Source organism: Brachyhypopomus gauderio, chromosome 4, assembly GCF_052324685.1.
Source record: "Brachyhypopomus gauderio isolate BG-103 chromosome 4, BGAUD_0.2, whole genome shotgun sequence".
Taxonomy (NCBI): domain Eukaryota; kingdom Metazoa; phylum Chordata; class Actinopteri; order Gymnotiformes; family Hypopomidae; genus Brachyhypopomus; species Brachyhypopomus gauderio.
The window spans coordinates 25786233-25807863 of NC_135214.1; the positions used below are offsets into that span (position 1 = coordinate 25786233).

The 21631-nt window shown below is 46.2% G+C and overlaps 2 protein-coding genes across 9 annotated transcripts; one reads left to right on the forward strand and one right to left on the reverse strand.

The window, feature by feature from the left end:
• Nucleotides 1-1152: 1152 nt before the first annotated feature.
• ggt5a (gamma-glutamyltransferase 5a) lies at nt 1153-11251 on the reverse strand. 2 transcript variants are annotated; one of them, XM_077003323.1, is made up of 11 exons: nt 11048-11251; nt 9769-9896; nt 9490-9570; nt 8127-8316; nt 4769-5085; nt 4190-4320; nt 3447-3628; nt 2449-2540; nt 2146-2258; nt 1623-1733; nt 1153-1388 (listed from the first exon to the last, which is right to left on the reverse strand). In XM_077003323.1, the coding sequence occupies exons 2-11, from the start codon at nt 9812-9814 to the stop codon at nt 1239-1241; spliced, it is 1413 nt and encodes a 470-aa protein (XP_076859438.1). In that variant the 5' UTR covers nt 9815-9896; nt 11048-11251; the 3' UTR covers nt 1153-1238. The 2 variants fall into 2 exon arrangements, with proteins under 2 accessions (XP_076859438.1, XP_076859437.1); XM_077003322.1 differs by lacking the exon at nt 11048-11251 and adding an exon at nt 10537-11008.
• Nucleotides 11252-12684: 1433 nt separating this feature from the next.
• asphd2 (aspartate beta-hydroxylase domain containing 2) lies at nt 12685-19232 on the forward strand. 7 transcript variants are annotated; one of them, XM_077003325.1, is made up of 5 exons: nt 13093-13177; nt 13457-13497; nt 14978-16196; nt 16888-17001; nt 18483-19232. In XM_077003325.1, the coding sequence occupies exons 3-5, from the start codon at nt 15293-15295 to the stop codon at nt 18590-18592; spliced, it is 1128 nt and encodes a 375-aa protein (XP_076859440.1). In that variant the 5' UTR covers nt 13093-13177; nt 13457-13497; nt 14978-15292; the 3' UTR covers nt 18593-19232. The 7 variants fall into 7 exon arrangements, 6 of the variants coding, with proteins under 6 accessions (XP_076859439.1, XP_076859440.1, XP_076859445.1 ...); XR_013130510.1 differs by lacking the exon at nt 13457-13497 and having other exon boundaries at nt 12685-13177; nt 14978-16656; nt 18483-18509; XM_077003324.1 differs by lacking the exon at nt 13457-13497 and having other exon boundaries at nt 12862-13177.
• Nucleotides 19233-21631: the final 2399 nt, after the last annotated feature.

Below are 21631 nucleotides of genomic sequence, written 5' to 3' on the forward strand. Positions count from 1 at the left end.
TTAAAATATTTATACTAGCTGGTGGACTTGGGTGTAGGAATTTGCATGGAACAGTCCTTGGCTACACTGTCCCCAATCACAAGGCCTGAAGCCATTTGTCAGAATAGCAGATAGAAGATAAATCTGTTGATGAAATGTTTATATGTAAATAAAATGAGACATGTAAGACATGTACAGTGTATCCTGGAAAATATTTACATACATCTGCATATTTTATTAAAACACAGTCATAACACCTTCTTTGTTGCTATAGTTTACTGTTTTGTTGATTTATTTATGTATTACATTTCTGTTATTGCATTCATTGAGACACACATGACTCCATCATCAGAACTGATGATAAATGTTATTGTTATTATTCTCCTGGTGTGGAGCTTGATTTTGCCTTCATTGATGTTACTTGGTCTGTGCCAATTCAGTTTGTGTTTGGACAGAAAAATGTAAATTAATAAAAGGAGCACCACACCACTGCACAGAACCTCCACTCAGGCAAAATCAACACAACACAACCTCCACCCAGGCAAAACCAACACCACACCACTCCACTGGACAGAACCTCCACTCATAGACCCAGCTCTGGCTGGGATGAATAATTACCTAATAAGTTAATAAATTAAACTGAAAATTTAATCCATGGAATCTTGGTGCTAAAATCATCAACCAGTGCTATGTGGTGACATGTTCTTGTGCCCATATTCCAGAATGCGTGTGAGTGCATTTAACTGAATGTTAATGTAGGGGCATGTCATCAGGAAAATTGCCGTCAGTTACGACGTTAACAGACGTTATTTCTGCTCCCACGGGATACCATCAGGTTCGTCCTCATTCCAGCATGCCAGGGTAGCTTCACTACTCATGTAACATGGCCTTCCACAGCAAGGCGTCTGCATGAACACAGGGCCACCTCAGGCTGTGCATGAGCACACACCCTTATGAACATATTAACAGGATGACTCAAAAACAAAGATCCCTCACTGGAAACCTCTCGCGTGTGAGCATGTAGCCACAGGGATATTTTTGGAAATAGTGTTACCTGTAAGAGGAAAGGTAAGGGGACTCCAGAGCAGAATTCAACCAGGATTTATGTTTCTGGAGTATGTTTATCAAAGTTATTCTAAAAGTTATTCTAGTCATTCAGATAGCAAGGCAACATAGTTTTGTGAAAGATCTATATTTGGGAAATTCACTCTAACATCTGTTACAGTTCTGGATTGGCTCTGGAGTGTAGACCATCTGGATCAGTAGCCTGACGGTATGCCGTTCTTCCGGGTGTCTGAAAAAGCTTCGATGCAGTCTCCTCGCTTGGATACAGCGTTGACAACATTATAGAAAACATAACTGGAGTTGTTAACAGAGTGTCCAAGTTCTTGGAGATCCTTTATGACCTCCTGGCAGAGGGAGAACACACAGACAGCATAGAAATTCAGTCCTGCTGAAAAGCCAGTGCTCCTGACTAAACTCTGTTTTTACTGCTATACATCTTTACATTTTACATCTATGTACATAGTACATGAAATGAAAACTGTTCCAATCATTCCATGTTCAACACACTGCCCTGCCCTCTGTGTCACAGGACCCAGTACTGTTCTGAGAATCATGCTGTCTGGCCTTGGTGGCAGTACCTTGTTGAAGGCAGGCTCAAACCTGAGCATGTTATTGGAGTCCACATACACAACGGGTGCTGTAATGGACTCCTTCAGACTCTTCCCAAACCACAGATAGTTCATGAGCGCCTGATCAGGACAGAGGAGGTCAAGACTGAACATTACACACAACACCTCACACACATCTTCTCACTGTAGGACTCCAGACAGATTGGTGCAGGGTATTTAGGGGTCTGATCCCTGTCCCTGTGTTAGAGGGGTAATGAGGGGTAATTAACATTGTACTGGCTTGGCTATATCAAGGGTGTTCATCATTAAGGCTGTAATTTAATTTACTTAACCTTTATTTAACCAGGAAATATCCCATTGAGGTTTTTCAAGGGAGTGCTGTAGTGGCTGTATTGGGAATGTTAAGGCTGTAGTGAGTGTTTTATGGGTGTTATTGTGAAGGCTGTTGTGTTATTTTTAACATTGTACTGTAGGCTGTATCAGGGGTGTTACTGTTACGATTGTACTGTACGCTGGCATTGAGGAGACGCACCATAGCCATGCCGGTGGTGATCGTTTTGCCTCCCGAACCTCCGATAATCACAGTGTGATTGTTTTTAGTGGAGGACAGGATCATTGGAGCCATGGAAGAGGGTGGACGCTCACCTACACACACACACACACACACACACACACACACACACACACACACACACACACACACACACACACACTGAACCCTAACAGAAAGCTTATGGACTTGCACTTCTACTAAGCAGTCTCTTAGTTTTCCTTGATGTTCATGTTGACTTCTCTACACCTCATACTGTAAAAGACCAGAGAGGAGAGGGCTCACCTGGCTGTATCCGGCTTGTTTTGTTACAGAAGTCAAAGAGCTCATTGTTAAGAAGGACACCTGTTTTAGGAGAGAACACTTTGGACCCAAATCTGTTAGAATAGAAAGAGTTAAGTTAGTAAAGTTAGTAAATGTGCCATATTGTCAATTGTGATTTTCGCCCGAATTGAAATTTGTCTTCTGCATTTACTTATCTGTGTAGTGAGAACACACACATACACACACACTAGTGATCACTAGGGGGCTGTGGTACACACACACACACACACACACACACACACACACACACACACACACACACACACACACACACACACACACATACACACACACACACACACACACACACACACACACACACTAGTGATCACTAGGGGGCTGTGGTACACACACACACACACTAGTGATCACTAGGAGGCTGTGGTGCACACACACACACACACACACACACACACACACTAGTGATCACTAGGGGGCTGTGGTACACACACACACACACTAGTGATCACTAGGAGGCTGTGGTGCACACACACACACACACACACACACACACACACACATACACACACACACAGGCACACACACACACACTAGGACTGGAGGGTCATGGATTTTATTTCCAGGTCCTAGGCCATGACTGAAGTGCCCTTGAGCAAGGCACTTAAACCCCAACTGCTTAAGAGCTAGGGCTGCCCACTGCTCTGTGCATGTGTGTTTACCACACAGTCCCCTAGTGTGTGTGTGTGTGTGTGTGTGTGTGTGTGTGTGTGTGTGTTCTCACAGCACAATTGGGTAATGCGGAGGACTAATTCTGATTGGGGTGAAAATGGCAATAGGGGACGACCGACAGTAGGAGCTACCATGGTAATATATAAAATAGTTATTTTCCATCTCTTGTCCCTAAGCGTATCCTGGTATTGTCTTGACACAAACACACACTTCCTGACACGCTGTGCAGGGGCAGTGGGCCTCTGACTGTGAGGCCAGGTTGGGCTCACCCTGAGTTGATGGTGCTGGTGACAGCCACCGCCATGCCGTCCTCTGCCAGCACAGACACGTGACTTGTGCCCTGTGTGTCCATGTACGGCGTGATGTTGTAGTAGGCAGCTTCATGGGTCATGTTACTGCTGATCAGTGATCTAATTCGTTCAGCAACCTCCTCCTGGAGCACACCAGACACCTGCATACACACAAACACAACCACACAAACACAACCACACAAACACAAACATACACACAAACACAACCATACACACACACGCACACACACACGCACGCACGCACGCACGCACACGCACACACACTTATGGCACTGCACACACTAATGCCACTATATAAAATTTACCCTGATAACACTGTCTCTGCCCATACACTAATGCCCCTGTGTTTCTGCCCACACACTAATGCCCCTACACTAAGTGCTAACTGTACATAATAGACATTATTGGGAGGCTCATTGATGTTAGCATAAAAAGGTATGTTAGCAGAACAACTATGTTAGCATAAAAAGGTATGTTAGATAAGGTGACCATTCGCCCGAGACAGGACGTGAAATATGGACATGTCCTGGGAAATACAGACATTTGGTCACCCTAATGTTAGCAGAACAGCTATGTTAGCATAAAAAGGTATGTTAGCAGAACAGCTATGTTAGCATAAAAAGGTATGTTATCACAACAGCTATGTTAGCATAAAAAGGTGTGTTAGCAGAACAGCTATGTTAGCTTCCAGCAGGACCTACCGCCTGGGAGTGAAACTTAGGATCCTTCATGTAGCTGAGTAGTCCTTTGGCAAACTTAAAAGCCTCTATGTAGCGATGATAGGTGAGAACCTGATGCTCTCCTTGCACTGATGCAGAGTTGAGGTGATAACCTACAGAACACATGAAACATTACACATGCAACACAAACAAGACGAACAACACAAGCAACACAAACAACACAAAAGACACACAGCACATGCAATACAAACAACACAAGCAACACACAACACATGCAATACAAACAACACAAGCAACACACAACACATGCAACACAAACAACACAAATAACACACATCACACGCAGAGGTGTCAATTCCAGGTTCAGAAAGAAAAAGTCTTCACCAGGATTTTGCTCAAGCTTGCTAGATTTTCTAATTAGTGCAATCCAGGTAAAATTAATGGAATCAACACAATCCAGGAAATCCAAAATCCTGGTGAGGACTTTTAATTTCTGAACCTGGAATTGACACCTCTGAACACACGCAACACACGCATGCAACAAGCAACACACGCAATACACATGACACATGCAACACACAAACACACATGACAACAAACCTTGCATAACTTTGAGGATGAAGCTGAGAGTGACGCCTCCTGCTGGTGGAGGAGGGAAGTACAGGGTGTAGTCCCCTACAGACACATTCCAGGCCTGAGACTCAGACACGTTGAATAAACGTAGATCCTTCTCCGTGATGGCCCAACGGCCATCACCTGCATCCTTGATATCATTAATGAGGTCCCTGGATATGTCTCCAGTGTAGAAGGCCTCTGATCCATTATTTGCTATCTTCTCCAGAGTGTCTGCCAGTCTCTCGAACTTCACAATGTCTCCCTCGTTCAGCAGGTTGCCCTCTGCATCCTGGAACAGCTGCCTGAAAACACAAAGGAGATGTCCTGGTGTTTTAGGAACAGCCGCCTGAGACACAAAGGAGATGTCCTGGTGTTTTAGGAACAGCCGCCTGAGACACAGAGGAGATGTCCTGGTGTTTTAGGAACAGCCGCCTGAGACACAGAGGAGATGTCCTGGTGTTTTAGAAACAGCTGCCTGAGACACAGAGGAGATGTCCTGGTGTTTTAGGAATAGCTGCCTGAAAACACAGAGGAGATGTCCTGGTGTTTTAGGAACAGCTGCCTGAGACACAGAGGAGATGTCCTGGTGGCAAAACTGACACAAGAAAACAGAAACTGGGTCACTAAAAACTAACTTTTTAATGACCAGTTCAGTTCAGTTAGAAAGTCCAAACATTAATCAGGGGTCCTATGCCTGGATGTAGAATAAATTACTCATTTACAGTAGGCCTGATGAAAATATACTCATATATCAAAATATACTACTCATACTAAACAGTCCACTACTTAGACTAAACAGTCAACAACTCAAAAACTCCCAATAACCTGAACTCTACTGACATTATCAACTTGCTTTTTTTGGAAAAAGGGAATTGTGTCATACAAACATAAAACCTTAACAGAGATCTTCAGTGTGTGAACTCTGTCCACCCAGCAGTGAAGACATATGACATCCTTCCTGCATCTGTGTTTATCACTACACTATATCACATGCAGACCTTAGATGAGAGCCATGATGATGATAGAGCTTATCAGCTCAGGTGGTTCTTCTAAACCCTTTGAGCGACTCTCATGTGGTACAAACCGGATTCCAAAAAAGTTAGGACACTAAACTAAATTGTGAATAAAAACTGAATGCAATGACGTGGAGGTGCCAGCATCTAATATTTTATTCTGAATAGAACACAAATCATAGATAAAAAGTTTAAAGTCAGAGAATGTATAATTTTAAGGAAAAAATATGTTGTTTCAAAATTCATGGCGTCAACAAATCAAGGCCATTTTTACCACTGTGTGGCATCCCCCTTCTTCTTACAACACTCAACAGACGTCTGGGGACAGAGGAGACCAGTTTCTCAAGTTTAGAAATAGGAATGCTCTCCCATTCATGTCTAATACAGGCCTCTAACTGTTCAATCATCTTTGTTACATCGTCCTCTTTATGATGCACCAAATGTTCTCTATAGGTAAAAGATCTGGACTGCAGGCTGGCCATTTAAGTATCCGGAGCCTTCTCCTACGTAGCCATGATGTTGTAATTGCTGCAGAATGTGGTCTGGCATTATCTTTTTAAAAAATGCAGGGTCTTCCCTGAAAGAGATTACATCTAGATGGGAGCATATGTTGTTCTAGAACCTGAACATAGTTCTCTGCATTAATGGTGCCTTTCCAGACATACAAGCTGCCCATGCCACAAGCACTCATGCAATCCTATACCATCAGTGATGCAGGCTTCAGAACGGAGCGTTGATGAAAACTTGGGTTATCCTTGTCCTCTCTGGTCTTGATAACATGGCATCCCAGTGTTCCATAAAGAACTTCAAATTGTGACTCATCTGACCACAGAACAGTTTTCCATTTTGCCACACTCCATTTTAAATTACCCCTGGCCCAGTGCAAACGTCTGAGCTTGTGTAGCTTGCTTAGAAATGACTTCCTCTTTGCACTGTAGAGTTTCAGCTGGCAACGGCGGATGGCAGGGTGGATTGTGTTCACTGACGGTGCTTTCTGGAAGTATTCCTGAGCCCATTCTGTTATTTCCTTGACAGTGGCATTCCTGTTTGAGGTGTAGTGACTCTTAAGGGCCCGGAGATCACGAGCATCCAGTAGAGTTTTACGGCCTTGACCCTTACGCACAGTGATTGTTCCAGATTCTCTGAATCTTTGATGGTGATCAAAAGTCTTTGCTACCCAATTCCACCCAAAGTCTTTGCTATTTTACGCTGGGTAACACCATTCTGGTATTGCTGAACTATCTTTCTGTGCAACAATGGTGGAATTGGTGATCCTCTTATCATCTTGGCTTCAGAGAGACACTGACACTCTGAGAAGCTCTTTTTATACTTAATCATGTTGTCAATTGACCTAATTAGTGTTAACTGGTCTTCCAGCTGTTCGTTATATGCTCTATTTCCTTTTTCCAGCCACTTATTGCTACTTGTCCCAACTTTTTTGGGATTTGTTGACACTGAAATTTTTAATCAACATATTTTTGCTTTAAAATGTTACATTCATCTATGTTCTATTACAAATAAAATATTAATATTTGCCATCTCCACATCATTGCATTTAGTTTTTATTCACAGTTTGTTTAGTGTGCCAACTTTTTTGGAATCCGGTTTGTATTTACTATATGTATATACTGTACAGTATATATAGTCATATATATCACAGTACTGCTTTCATTATTACAGTACTATTATCTGCTTATAGTCTTACAGTCCTATAGTCACAGTACTTTTTATAGTCTTACAGTCTTATTAACAGCATAATTTCAAAGGTTTTCTATAATCTCTTTTGATCAGGTCTACTGTAAAGAGCAGGGAACCACAATCAAGTGTTTATGGCTCTTGAGTTTATGCTGAAATGCACTGAAATATCACAGCATACACACTTACAGTACATACTGGAAAATGATGCACAACTCTCTACTGTGAATTCTCTATATGAACAATCTATATGAATTCTCTATAGGAACTACAGTATATGAACTCTCCATATGAACTATATGAACACTATATGAACTATATGAACTCTATATGAACATTATTATGAACTATGTGAACTATATGAACTCTGAACTATATGAACTCTCTATATGAACTACATGAACACTATATGAAGAGGGAGCAGCAATAGAACATAGTACATTTTCAACATATTTATGTAATGAGTGTAAACATGGTAACGTTTGAGAAATATCTGTCCTCTATATCATACTCCACATGTATTAGACTTGGAGGTGTGTGTTGCTGAGTAAATGCCTGTGGGTTTGTGTGCAGGTGTGTACACTGATACTTGTGTGTATATATGTGAGTGACAGTGTACTCGTAGGGGGTAGCACCTCAGTAATGGTGAATTGTTGGTTAAGTTGAGATAGCGTTTGAGAACACTGGAGATGGGAACACCTTCTCTGGCTAGCTTGATGGTGGGTTGAAACAGGTCAGCCCAGGGCAGGCGGCCATACAACTTGTGAACATGTTCATACCCACGGATCTCACCAGGGACACCGATCCACTGACTACCGTTACCATCTGAGCCGGGGGGGAGAAAGAGAGAAAGAGTGAGAGTGAGAGCATGAGAGAGAGAGAGAGAAAGAGAGAGAGAGGGAGAGAAAGAGAGAATGAAGAAAAGAAGATGAGATGTAGAGAGACAGAATGTGAGCTTTCTGGGCATTTTTGGACAGTAATTTTAAACTCAAAGTAATTGTTAGGCAGTTGTTAGTAATTGTTAGTCAGTTGTTAGTAATTGTTAGCTCTGTGACCAAACAAGCTCGCCATCCCCTTCCATTAATTCATGTAGGTGTGATTTATACAACATGACTCATCACACAGGGCACAAACATACAGTCCAATAAGGCGTCCTGTAATGGCTGGCCACACTAGCACTATTAATACCTACAGTCAGAAACCTTAATATCAGAGCATACTTTAACTGTCCAGGACCTAAGGAACTGTTCGAGGAACATTCCACTGAAGCGAAGTTATTGAACTAACCCCACTAACCCCTGACATTGTCCCAACTGAACATCTGACCACCACTAACCCCTGACATTGTCCCAACTGAACATCTGACCACCACTAAACCCTGACATTGTCCCAACTGAACACCTGACCACCACTAACCTCTGACATTGTCCCAACTGAACACCTGACCACCACTAACCCCTGACATTGTCCCAACTGAACACCTTGTGATAGATTCAAAGGCAGTAGCTGTAGGAGGGAAGCTCCACCCATTAGACCCCACAGTAGCTGTAGGAGAGAGGCTCCACCCATTAAACCCCACAATAGCTATAGGAGAGAGGCTCCACCCATTAGACCCCACAGTAGCTGTAGGAGAGAGGCTCCACCCATTAAACCCCACAATAGCTATAGGAGAGAGGCTCCACCCATTAAACCTCACAATAGCTATAGGAGAGAGGCTCCACCCATTAAACCTCACAATAGCTATAGGAGAGAGGCTCCACCCATTAAACCTCACAGTAGCTGTAGGAGGGATTCTCCACCCATTAAACCCCAACACTGACATCTGCATACTGGCACATTCTTTTCTCTGCTCAGTTGCAGATCCTCTGTAACCACCTGTGAGTTTCAGCATCTCCCTATGCTTGTGCGCTCTCATGTACACTGAACACTAAACACAACACAGAGTGAGCTTACAGAGCACTCCTGATCTTGGAGTGTGTGTCCTGCAGGGTGATTTACCTTTGTTGTGACACTCTGACAGCAGGTTTGGTTTGACTGTAGAGGGAACAGTCTCCCTGGAACTGATGATTTTCACATTACCTAAAAATCAGCTAAATTACGTTAAAAAGAAACATCTTTGGACATATAACAAACTATAATACATTTCTCTCTTTCAATTTCTCATGTACTGTGACTAAGCTAAGAAAAATGTCAACTGTCACAATTGAACTATAATATGTATAATATTTATATAAAGATGTACAGTGCAGTCATTGTAATTCTTGTTGTGCATCTTACCGTTTATATCCTTTATAGTGAAGATAGATCCTCCTCCAAGCCCCATGCTCTGCGGGTTTATCAACGAGGTACATAACAGAGCTGCTATGGCGCCATCTACCGCCGAGCCTCCAGATTGCAGAATATCCCTGAAAGAAAACGAGCGTCAGTGAAACCACTAGTGAAATGTAGTGACTCAAACATACTTCCCCAAATATACATCTACGTGATCTCACGCAACACTCACACAACGTGACTTAGTTTAGATCCACTGTTTATTCTTAAAAAAATACTCTACATTAAATTCTAAATTGTCCCCTTTAAACCTACCTGAAGGGGTCTTTTTGCATATTTTAGAAAACATGTCAGGTAACATTACAAAAACAAGTCGATCTTGTCGGACTGAATATTTTAAAGACAAACTGTCCTGGTCTAACTGTTTTTATTATTCAGGACTTTAGTGCAAAGCAGGCTGCCGTGGAGCGGATTGCACTCAAACATTTGAGTTAACTGTAGTGTGATTCCTTTGCTTAACCTGTCCTGACAGGATTCTGATACGTCCCACCGAACAACAGGAGCGTTAAGTCGCTCTGCGTGGGCTGTTTCTTCAGATGTTTAGATGTTCTCGGCTATGCGGTTATACTGTAGAATTTGCGGCTCTATTTGTCAAAATAATCTTGTTTTTTGTTTGAAACAGACCAAATGATATTCTTTCTATTTTCATGATGTAGAAAACGAGAAAAACGAGACACATTGACCTTTAGAAGCTTAAACTAGTTCAGCACTTACCTTCCGATCTCCGAACAAATTTTTGAATCGGCAGCTACCGCGGCTTTTTTGAACCGTCCGTCAGAACAGCCCTGCTCGCGTGTCCGGACAATTATAATGATGATGATGATGATACATATCAGGACGACACCGAGACACACGCAAACGCGCCATTTCACGGCCATTTCTGCAGAATGCTGTGCTACCAGAACGCATGTAACCTCCCGGCTGAGACAGAGCCAACCCCCTTCTGTGAATGTTCCTAGTAGGGACATCCACAAACTCATTGCAAATCATGCCCAAGTTAGAAGACCCACCTCCAAGATACAGTATTCACCATACACTCCGTTAAACTACAGTGTTCTTTTATCATAGTGGGATATCATTTGAAATCTCCTGCAAAAAATATTTTAACGTAAATATAATTATTCTACATATTACACACTACATAGTCTTATATTAGCCCACTTCTAGCCACAATCCCATGTGTCTATGTAGCTTAAACATAAGAAGTTAATTGGTCAAAACTCACAACAAATAGCGATAGTATTTGCCTCTGCTGCACTGTTAACGTCGTGTAGAATCTTTTTCTGCTGCGCTGATGGGCGTATTTTGTATAGTTAGGTGCGTTGGCAGATGCTTTGCTTCATAATGAATCGTTTTTATTGCAGATTAAGATTCAGATTACTCAAATGAAGAAAAACATGTGAACTTTTGGTTGCTTTGTTCGTCTTTCAGTTTCACGTGTCACGTGACGCTAACCGCAGAGATTTGTTAACTGTCATTCTAAAGTAACAAGTAGGCTACTCCTTATTACAGAGAGTTCCTGTCACATTACCAGCAATGCTATCCAATCAAACGACAAGTAAACATAATTTTTATTTTCTTGTCCAAACATTGCATTATATTATGGTTAGTAACATTAAAATGGACTGTAGGAATAACCCTCACGATAATTGCTGTTTTCATCTAACAGAGGGCTCACCAGCTAAGAGAGAAACTAGCTGTGAAGAGGACTGCCACGCCTGCGTCTCTGTGGTCTACTTTGACAAGGACCAGAAACTGCACAAAGAAACATTTGTAGAGTCATGGACAGGTTACTTAACATGACTCCTTCTGGCATGGGCAGGCCCGTAGCCAGCGTTGTGATGGGGGGATCTTTTTCCCCCAAAAGTGGACTTCATTTGGCTCTCTACTCTCAATGCCCCCTAAATACACGAGCACACTTCAAACCTTTTAATTTACACATATTTTGTTCATTATAAGCAAGGTTGCCAACTTTTCAAAATCACTAGGAGTGAGATTTGATTTGGGGGCGGGGGGGGGTGTCAATCGTTGACGGGGGGGGGGGGGGGGGTGTTATGTCTTATATGTTTCCTCTATGCTGCGCCTAAAGCGATCGATCGCCAGTGGTTGGCGCCAGAGCGAACTAGTAACTCATTGAATCATAGATGTGGATCAGAGGTAAATAAACTAGATTTTTTTCAGCGTGAGAAATCGGATGTGTGGCGTGTGAGCGTGTGGAGACAGTCAAATGCGTGTGTCTCACGCTCATTGCGTAAGAGTTGGCTACACTGTTATAGGTTTGTTGTGAGTCTGTTGTTGCTGTCCTTATTTGTTCGTATGTATATTCACAGGAGATTAACAAGTCATTAATTGAATAGCCTACCTATCTTGAGGGGCATGTGTGTAGGGGGGGGGGGGATCGAACGAACCCGATCGAAACTAAAACCGTTTCGTTTGTTTAGTTATTTTCTTCGGTGGATCTTTTTTACCTGATAATGAGCATTTTTGACAGAAGTGTTCAAACATTTGCATCACCAACAAACTAGATCAACTGTAGTATATTAGGCAGGCACGAGTGTGATCAAAATCTCCAGGACATAAACATCTGAAAGCTGCTCGTTGCTGATTTCTCGTCAGATTTTGACATGATGCTGCCATTATCTTTTGGCCAGTAAAATCCCTTTTCAATCCCAAATCCACTATCAGTCATCAGCTAGTTAAGAATAAGGACTCACAAGCCACCAGGGAGGCTGGTGAGAGTAAATGATACAATTTCAAACACTGTTTACACCCACTCAGGTGGGTCCCCTCAGGATTGTGATGTATCTCATCTGTTCACGCTGAGTCTCTACCTGTCTCAGCTGCTATGGAGCATCCCAACAGCCCTGATGCCCACCTGCTGTAACTCCTTCACCCCACCTCCATCGCCCTGGTCATACCTACACCCTGCGAACCACGACCAGAACATATAGAAAACTATGATGGACATTCTTCGCTTTATGTTTACGTATTTCATAAATTACTGCTAAATGTTTATGTTGTTTTTGTGGTGTCCAGAGGAAGACGTGTCCCCACTTTGAGTCCTGATTCCTCTCCAGATTTTCTTTACCACCGTCGCCTCTGTCTTGTTAATCTGTAAAGCTTGTTGTCTTTTTGTTCGATTTTACACAACTCGAACAACAACCTGTGTGCAGATTTCTAATCTGACGTTTCACTTATGGAACACCAGAGCAGAAGACCAACGCGCAACTGTTCTAAGCACGCGCCGTTACTGTCGCGCGGCCTCGCGGGAAGAAGGAGGCGGGGCTTTGTGGAGCGTTCCCTAAACCAGACGCAATTCACAACAGGAAACGATAGTCGTGTGGTTTATCTAAAGGTAAAATGCAAGTTTTGTTATTAATTTATTATACTACGCGCTGATGACCGAGCACTGCACCAATGGTCCTGTTAAATGATTAGACAATTATAGTTGATCGCTTTTAGTTAATTTGCATGTAGATTACAGGCTGTTACCCATGCTGGTGAAATGTCAGGTCTTCCATGTCAAGCTAAAGTAACAAACAGTGTAAAGACAACAATTTAAACATATCAGCACGTCGCCACGTGAACACACCTCGACGTTTAGAAGGTTCTTTTGTGGTCATTTCATCTTCAGGTATCAGAGACAAAAAGGACTTCTTCTCGCAGTGCATGACGGTAATTGCAGTTATTTAGTAAGAAATCACTCAGCATCCAGTGCGTCTGATTTCGATGTCGGAATCTTCATATTATGCTTTTGGCATTCCTTTATTACTAACCTTTAAAGACTGACGTGCACAAACGGACTAGTAATTAAATAAGCTAACGTGAGTAGCCTGTTACTCTGGCCTATGTGGGTAAGTCAGTCTGACGCTTAAATCCTAAATAATGGGTAGTTTCTGTTGCACTGCGGTGTTTACACTGGGTAGGTGAGGTTTCAACCACTGGCGTGGGCAGTGCAGGTGGGTGTTTGCATAGCTGCCGGTGATCTGAGTAATTAGAAATTATTATTATTATTGTTGGTGTTATTATTAGTAGTCGGTTTATTATTTCGCGCTTTTGCCTTGTGTTGATATTATCGTAACTGCATGGAAATACTGGTGAGTTGTTAAACGTTTCAATATGTGTTGAGTGACGAGATGGAGAATTGCGGAGAAGCTGTCGGAGTCGCTCTCATAATGGACGACGAATGACTGTTTTGTACACAAAAAAGCGATGACTGAAATATTTGAGAAAGAGACAAAGAGAGAGAGAGAGAGAGAGAGAGAGAGAGAGAGAGAGAGAGGGAGGGAGGGGGAAAGAGAGATGTGTCATGGATGGAAGAGAGGGAGGAAGGGGGCAGTTGAGCGAGAGATTTGAGGTTAGACTATCGTGATCGCGCGCTGGAGACACTGAGGAAGACTATGCTTCGATGCGATATAATACCGCGTGAGGGTTTGAACGTAACCTCGATCGTGTTTTTTTATGTAAGATGGGGTAACTTGCATAATTCTTGTGTCTAATAAAGTGATATTTTTGTGACGTCTAGTGACTCAGGAGTGAATCCTGCACGGTCGCGTGTAGTGGTATGCTGGTTAACGCTTATACAGTCAATGTGTTTGGTCGGGGCTCAGCAGTAGTGATGCTTGTGTGTAAGCAAGACGCGTGGCGGGTGTGTACTCCGGCGCCTCGCGCAGGTGTGTCACTGCAGTACTTACATTTGACACTGGATGGCAAGTGTGGTGAGCGCGCGGATGTAAATTGGTTAGGTTGTGCGCGCGCACTGCACGCTGAGTTGTCTGAATTGCTTCACTTCTCTCATGAGTCATATGCTTTTTAACCGTGCAGTGCGGAGGTGTGTACAAAAAACGAACCTCAAATGCTTTGCCTGTATTCTCTGTGGTCTTTGCCTAGTAGAGAAGGTGTGTGTGCGTGTGTGTGTGTGTGTGTGTGTAGAGAGAGAGCGGGGTGTAGAATTAGCATGAGTCTGTGTGTGGGGGTGGTACGCAGAAACGATCGTGCAGGATGAACCGAGTTGTCAGAGTGATGCAGGTGTGTATAAGTGAGTGTGTATGTGGGTGAGTGTGTGCTAACGTGTGTGTGTGTGTGTGTGTGTTCACCGCAGTCTGGATCTTCTCTCTTTTTCTGTCACTCTGTGAAATGTTTGCTTTTCCCGCAGGTGCCCTGCAGAGTTCGCTGTCTGTGGCTGTGAGTCAAGCGAAGGAGAGAGCCACAGCTGAATCCCCCGGGCGATGAGCACACGGAGCCCGTCTCCACACACACCTCAGAGTGGCTCCCTTCCTCTGCAGCGCTGAGACACACACACACACACACACACACGTCAGAAATGCCCCCCCAGCACACAGGGTGTGAGCAGCAAGACCAGTCCAGCTGGTGCAGAGTGTCGTCACTTCTGTCTGACCCATGTGTCTGATAGACACACACCTGTCCCTGAGTGCACCTGCGTGTTAGTGGGGTGTGTGTGCGTGTGTGAATGTGTGTGATGGAGTGGTCTCTGGAGCGGATGAGGGAGTGGGTTGCCGGGGGTATGCAGTCTGTGCGTGAGTGTGAGTGTGGGGCCGTGGGCACGGCACTATGTCTCGCTCTGCTCTTCATCTGGTACTGCTACCGTATGGGCTGTGAGCAGAGCGCCACCTCCCTGCACGGCGGCTACACCCATGAGCCCCGCGGCTCCGCCCTGCAGACCGGAGGACTCGCCCCTGACCTCTCCAGCCGATCGGCCGCATCCAAACTCTGCCAGGTGGGGGGCGTAGCCGGGGGCGGAGGTAGGGCCGGTGGGGAGGAGCTGAACGGCTTCGCCTACTGCCAGTCGGCCGATCGTTTCAGCCAGCCGGGCGAGGGCCTGAACCGGCGGCTCTACCACAGTCTACAGGAGTACGCCAAGCGCTACACCTGGGCGGGTATGGGCCGCGTGCACAAGGGCGTACGCGGGCAGGGCCGCTCGCCACCCCGCGGCCGCCCGTCCATTCAGAAGGCCGAGGTGTTCTTCCTGCCAGACCTGCCCTCGGCGCCCTTCTTCTCGCGGGAGGCACAGAAGCACGACGTGGAGCTCCTGGAGCGCAGCGTCGCCGCCCTGCTGGCAGAGTTTGAGTGTGTGTACCGCTCGCCGCCCGCACGCAACAGCAGTCCCCTCCCGCCGGGCTGGAAGGCCAACGGTACACCCCGGGGACGCTGGTGGACCTTCTACCTGGTGAACCAGGGCACCCCAATGGCCCTGAACGCTCGCCGCTGTCCACGGGCCTGGAGGGTTCTGGGCCAGCTGCGGACCTTCATCGCCAACAATGTGTTTGGGAACGCGTGCTTCTCTGTGCTGGGCCCAGGAGCCACCATCGCTGAGCACTATGGGCCCACCAATGTGCGGCTGAGGTGCCACCTTGGTAAGAGTTCAGCGGGGGGCCTGGTGGGTGTGCAGGGTACTGTCTCACTGCCGGGGTTTGGTCCCTCATACGTCTGACCTACTTCTGTGTTGGATCTGTGTTTTTGTGGTGTTTGTTTTGATGCTGCATGTTTTTGTGGTGTTTGTTTTTGAGGTGTATGCTTTAGGGGTATTTGTTTTTGGGTGTATGTTTTAGGGGTATTTGTTTTTGGGTGTATGTTTTAGGGGTATTGGTTTTTGGGTGTATGTTTTGGGCATGTGTGTATTCGAGAGTTTTCTTAGTATATGTGCTTTTAGTCCTTTATGCTGCTTGCAAGTTTTAAATTCCAGTGCGAATCTATAAATGTGTGTTTGTGTGTTATGCTATGCCTGTGTGTGTGTGTACATGTCTGTGTGTGTTTACATTTTTTTGCGTTTTCATGCCATATGTGGGATGCTGGATATGTGCAGGACTCGAATGGGTACGTCAGTGTATTTGTGTCTTTATGTATTTACAGTCTGTGTGTGTGTAGGCCAGACCGTGCACGCGCGCGTGTGTAAATGTGCATACTTATTGTGTGTATATACAGTATAATTTGAGTCTGTGTATGTTTTGTATAATTTGAGAATGTGCATGTGTTTAAATATATATAATCATAATGTATGTATGTAATGTGTACCTGTGCGTGTAAATGTGTGTGTGTTGCACACAGGTCTAAAGGTGCCCTCTAACTGTGAGTTGGTGGTTGGTGGAGAACCACAGTGCTGGTCAGAGGGAAGCTGCCTGCTGTTTGATGACTCGTTTCTACACACAGCCTTTCATGATGGTGAGGGAGGTGCAGAACGGGGGCAGAAGCAGGGGTGGAACGGGGGCAGAAGCAGGGGTGGAACGGGGGCAGAAGCAGGGGTGGAACGGGGGCAGAAGCAGGGGTGGAACGGGGGCAGGAGCAGGGGTGGAACGGGGGCAGAAGCAGGGGTGGAACGGGGGCAGAAGCAGGGGTGGAACGGGGGCAGAAACAGGGGTGGAACGGGGGCAGGAGCAGGGGTGGAACGGGGGCAGGAGCAGGGGTGGAACGGGGGCAGAAGCAGGGGTGGAACAGGGGCAGAAGCAGGGGTGAAACGGGGGCAGAAGCAGGGGTGGAACGGGGGCAGAAGCAGGGGTGGAACGGGGGCAGAAGCAGGGGTGGAACGGGGGCAGAAGCAGGGGTGAAACGGGGGCAGAAGCAGGGGTGGAACGGGGGCAGAAGCAGGGGTGGAACGGGGGCAGAAGCAGGGGTGGAACGGGGGCAGAAGCAGGGGTGGAACAGGGGCAGAAGCAGGGGTGGAACGGGGGCAGAAGCAGGGGTGGAACGGGGGCAGAAGCAGGGGTGGAACGGGGGCAGAAGCAGGGGTGGAACGGGGGCAGGAGCAGGGGTGGAACGGGGGCAGAAGCAGGGGTGGAACGGGGGCAGGAGCAGGGGTGGAACGGGGGCAGAAGCAGGGGTGAAACGGGGGCAGAAGCAGGGGTGGAACGGGGGCAGAAGCAGGGGTGGAACAGGGGCAGAAGCAGGGGTGAAACGGGGGCAGAAGCAGGGGTGAAACGGGGGCAGAAGCAGGGGTGGAGCGGGGGCAGAAGCAGAGGTGAAACGGGGGCAGAAGCAGGGGTGGAACGGGGCAGAAGCAGGGGTGGAACAGGGGCAGAAGCAGGGGTGAAACGGGGGCAGAAGCAGGGGTGAAACGGGGGCAGAAGCAGGGGTGGAGCGGGGGCAGAAGCAGAGGTGAAACGGGGGCAGAAGCAGGGGTGGAGCGGGGGCAGAAGCAGGGGTGGAACGGGGGCAGAAGCAGGGGTGAAACGGGGGCAGAAGCAGGGGTGGAACGGGGGCAGAAGCAGGGGTGGAACAGGGGCAGAAGCAGGGGTGAAACGGGGGCAGAAGCAGGGGTGGAACGGAGGCAGAAGCAGAGGTGAAACGGGGGCAGAAGCAGGGGTGGAGCGGGGGCAGAAGCAGGGGTGGAATGGGGGCAGAAGCAGGGGTGAAACAGGGGCAGAAGCAGGGGTGAAACGGGGGCAGAAGCAGGGGTGGAACGGGGGCAGAAGCAGAGGTGAAACGGGGGCAGAAGCAGGGGTGGAGCGGGGGCAGAAGCAGGGGTGGAACGGGGGCAGAAGCAGGGGTGAAACAGGGGCAGAAGCAGGGGTGGAAGGAAGAATAGAGAGGAAATATTTTAATTCACTTAATCATGAAGTGTAGAACCTTTCTAATAACTTGTGTGCATTTGTGTGTTTCTAATTGCTTGTGTGTGTGTGCGTGTGTGTGTGTGTGTGTGACCCAAGGCTCTTCTGAAGACGGGCCCAGGGTGGTCTTCATGGTGGATCTGTGGCATCCGAACGTTGCAGCTGCTGAACGACAAGCACTGGACTACATCTTCAGCCCTGGGCGCTGAGGACAGGAGGGGTGATAAATGGGGGGAGGAGGGGTTGATATACAGAGAGAGGTGTAATTAGTGAAGGGTGGTAGGGTGGTAATTGAGGTGAATACTAAAATACTGCACATTCCTATCAACACCAGCTCTGTAGAAGTGCGTCCTGCAGAATCTCTCGATCCAATATAATACCTGAATGATCAGAACCTCTCGATTCAGACCCAAACTAATGTACATAATACCTGAATGATCAGAACCTCTCGATTAAGACCCAAGCTAATGTACATAATGGATGTTTACAGACCTGATCTAGTCTTACAAGTTACAGCAGGAAGTGTAGAGTCAGTACCTGAGTGACCAGTTTTTTACACATAATCTCTTCCTCCTGCAACCTAGATGTACTTTTTCAGGGTAGAAACATCACATTAAATGCACTTTTAAACTGGTGGAAGAGCCAGATGTTACAAGTTAATGTTCCTCTGCACTGTCAAGCACAAGGCAAATGATGCCAAACACTGTAAACTTGACATCACAGCAGTAAGAGGCTGTGAGGTAGTAAAGACGAGTTTGGCCTGTGGAGAGCAGGTGTGGAGAGCAGGTGTGGAGAGGCCACTGCCAGCTCCATGTTGTTAAAGCACTAGAAGCAGGGAATGTGATGACTTGAGCCAGGCTCCCTGACTCAACCCATCTACACCCAGCCAGGCTCCCTGACTCCACCCACCTACACCCAGCCAGGCTCTCTGACTCCGCCCATCTACACCCAGCCAGGTTCCCTGACTCCACCCATCTACACCCAGCCAGGTTCCCTGACTCCACCCATCTACACCCAGCCAGGCTCTCTGACTCCACCCATCTACACCCAGCCAGGCTCCCTGACTCCACCCACCTACACCCAGCCAGCCTTACTGACTCCACCCATCTTCACCCAGCCAGGTTCCCTGACTCCACCCATCTACACCCAGCCAGGCTCCCTGACTCAACCCATCTACACCCAGCCAGGCTCCCTGACTCCACCCATCTACACCCAGCCAGGCTCCCTGACTCCACCCATCTACACCCAGCCAGGCTCCCTGACTCCACACATCTACACCCAGCCAGGCTCTCTGACTCCACCCATCTACACCCAGCCAGGCTCTCTGACTCCGCCCATCTACACCCAGCCAGCCTCACTGACTCCACCCATCTACACCCAGCCAGGCTCTCTGACTCCGCCCATCTACACCCAGCCAGCCTCACTGACTCCACCCATCTACACCTTGTCAGGTGCCCTGACTCCACCCATCTACACCTTGTCAGGCTCCCTGACTCCACCCAGCTACACCCAGCCAGGCTCCCTGCCTCTACTCTGCCCCAGGCTTCATGCTCTTTTGACCAATCAGAACAGGAGAATCAAGCTTGATGTTTGTGTTTTGTAGAAGCACTGCACAACACTCCTTCAGTGTAACACCTCAGTGTACAGCATAGCTGATGTTGATGTGACCAGGCCACGCGCGTGTCGTCTGTGCACACGGGCTTCGTTGTCGTTTTCACCTTGTGATGTTGATGCGTTCTGTTTGGGTGCTGAATGTCATGGTTAGTGGTGTTTTCAAGCGTCGTGTGATCTTTGCAGCAGTGTGTGGTTTTTTTGATTAAATTCATACTTCAGTGTTTCCGGATGTGTGCCCTATTTGGCTATAGCTGAGCGATGTATTTAATAAAGACTCCATTCTAAAACACTGTGTGTGGGAGTGAAATCTTAAGGTTTCCATACCTGCAAACACTAAGAGTGTACACACATGCGTTGTGTGGGGTGAACACTGGGGTGAATGCTGTGTGGAGTGAACACTGTGGGTGTGCAGGTCCATAAATGCAGTAGACGCCATTTTACAAAACAAAGAGCTACCACTGCTTGGGATGAATATTAACATAAGAGTCATATGTGAGAGGTGTATATGTGTGTGTGTGAATGTGTGTGTGTTTGTGTAATCATGAGTGTGTGTGTGTAGTGTGTGCTACTCTTTGTACTCTTTCACATGAAACTGAAGAGGGCACAATGCCACTCAACCAGAGGAGGCTGGAATCCTTTAGTGTTACAATTATGTTACAATAATGTTATAATTATGTTACAATAATGTTATAATTATGTTACAATAATGCTACTGCTGACAGAGCAGCTTCCACATTCTGGTCAAAAGATGAATATCAGAGATGAGGATGTTAAACAGGAAGCACTGTTAAAGGCCTTCAGAACGGTTCTCACATTAGGTTTGTTCAAATGTTGTGACAGGAACTGTGAAATTCTCATTTTTATTTATTCAGATGTGGGACTGTATTTGCGGTTCTCTCATGCAAGCAAACACACTATCCAGTATTTTGACACTGTGGTTTCTTTAGAAGCCAGTGCATGCTACACTCAAGCAGATTCCCGCAATATTAATTCACCTAATAAGACATTTTTCTGCTATGCAACACACTGACAGTAGGTGGGGATGGAGAGCTATTGTTGAGTAAGATTGCAGCAGATTACGTGTGAGCATAGACATACTGTCTCTGGATGGCAGTGAATGTGCTAGAGCACTAACCTGAGATCAGTAGTGGATGTCCGGGGACACTGACCTGAGACCAGCCTTATCATACTGTCACAATGCTAACTCTTACAAGGCTAGTTTGGGTGTGCTAATCATTAAGAGATCTGACATAGGATGGGTGGGATGACACAGAACGGCAGGTCCCTGTGAGTATAAGTGAAAATGATGTCGTCGTCCCCCACAGGAAAAAGATATACAAGAGCTATAATACATTGAAATAACTTAATTATGCTAATTAGAGATGCAAACAAAGTTGTTTGGGGGGCTAGAAAGATTGCACCCCCTTTGTAAGCCTCACAGTGGTTTGGTCTACTCCCCCATTAGCCGTAGTATGTCTCTATGGAGCAAGAAAGTGTGTCAGTAGGAGCTGACCTCCAGGAAGCAGTCACTTGCAAAGGACACACACACACACACACACCCACACACACCCACACACACACACACACACACATATATATATATATATATATATATATATATATATATATATATA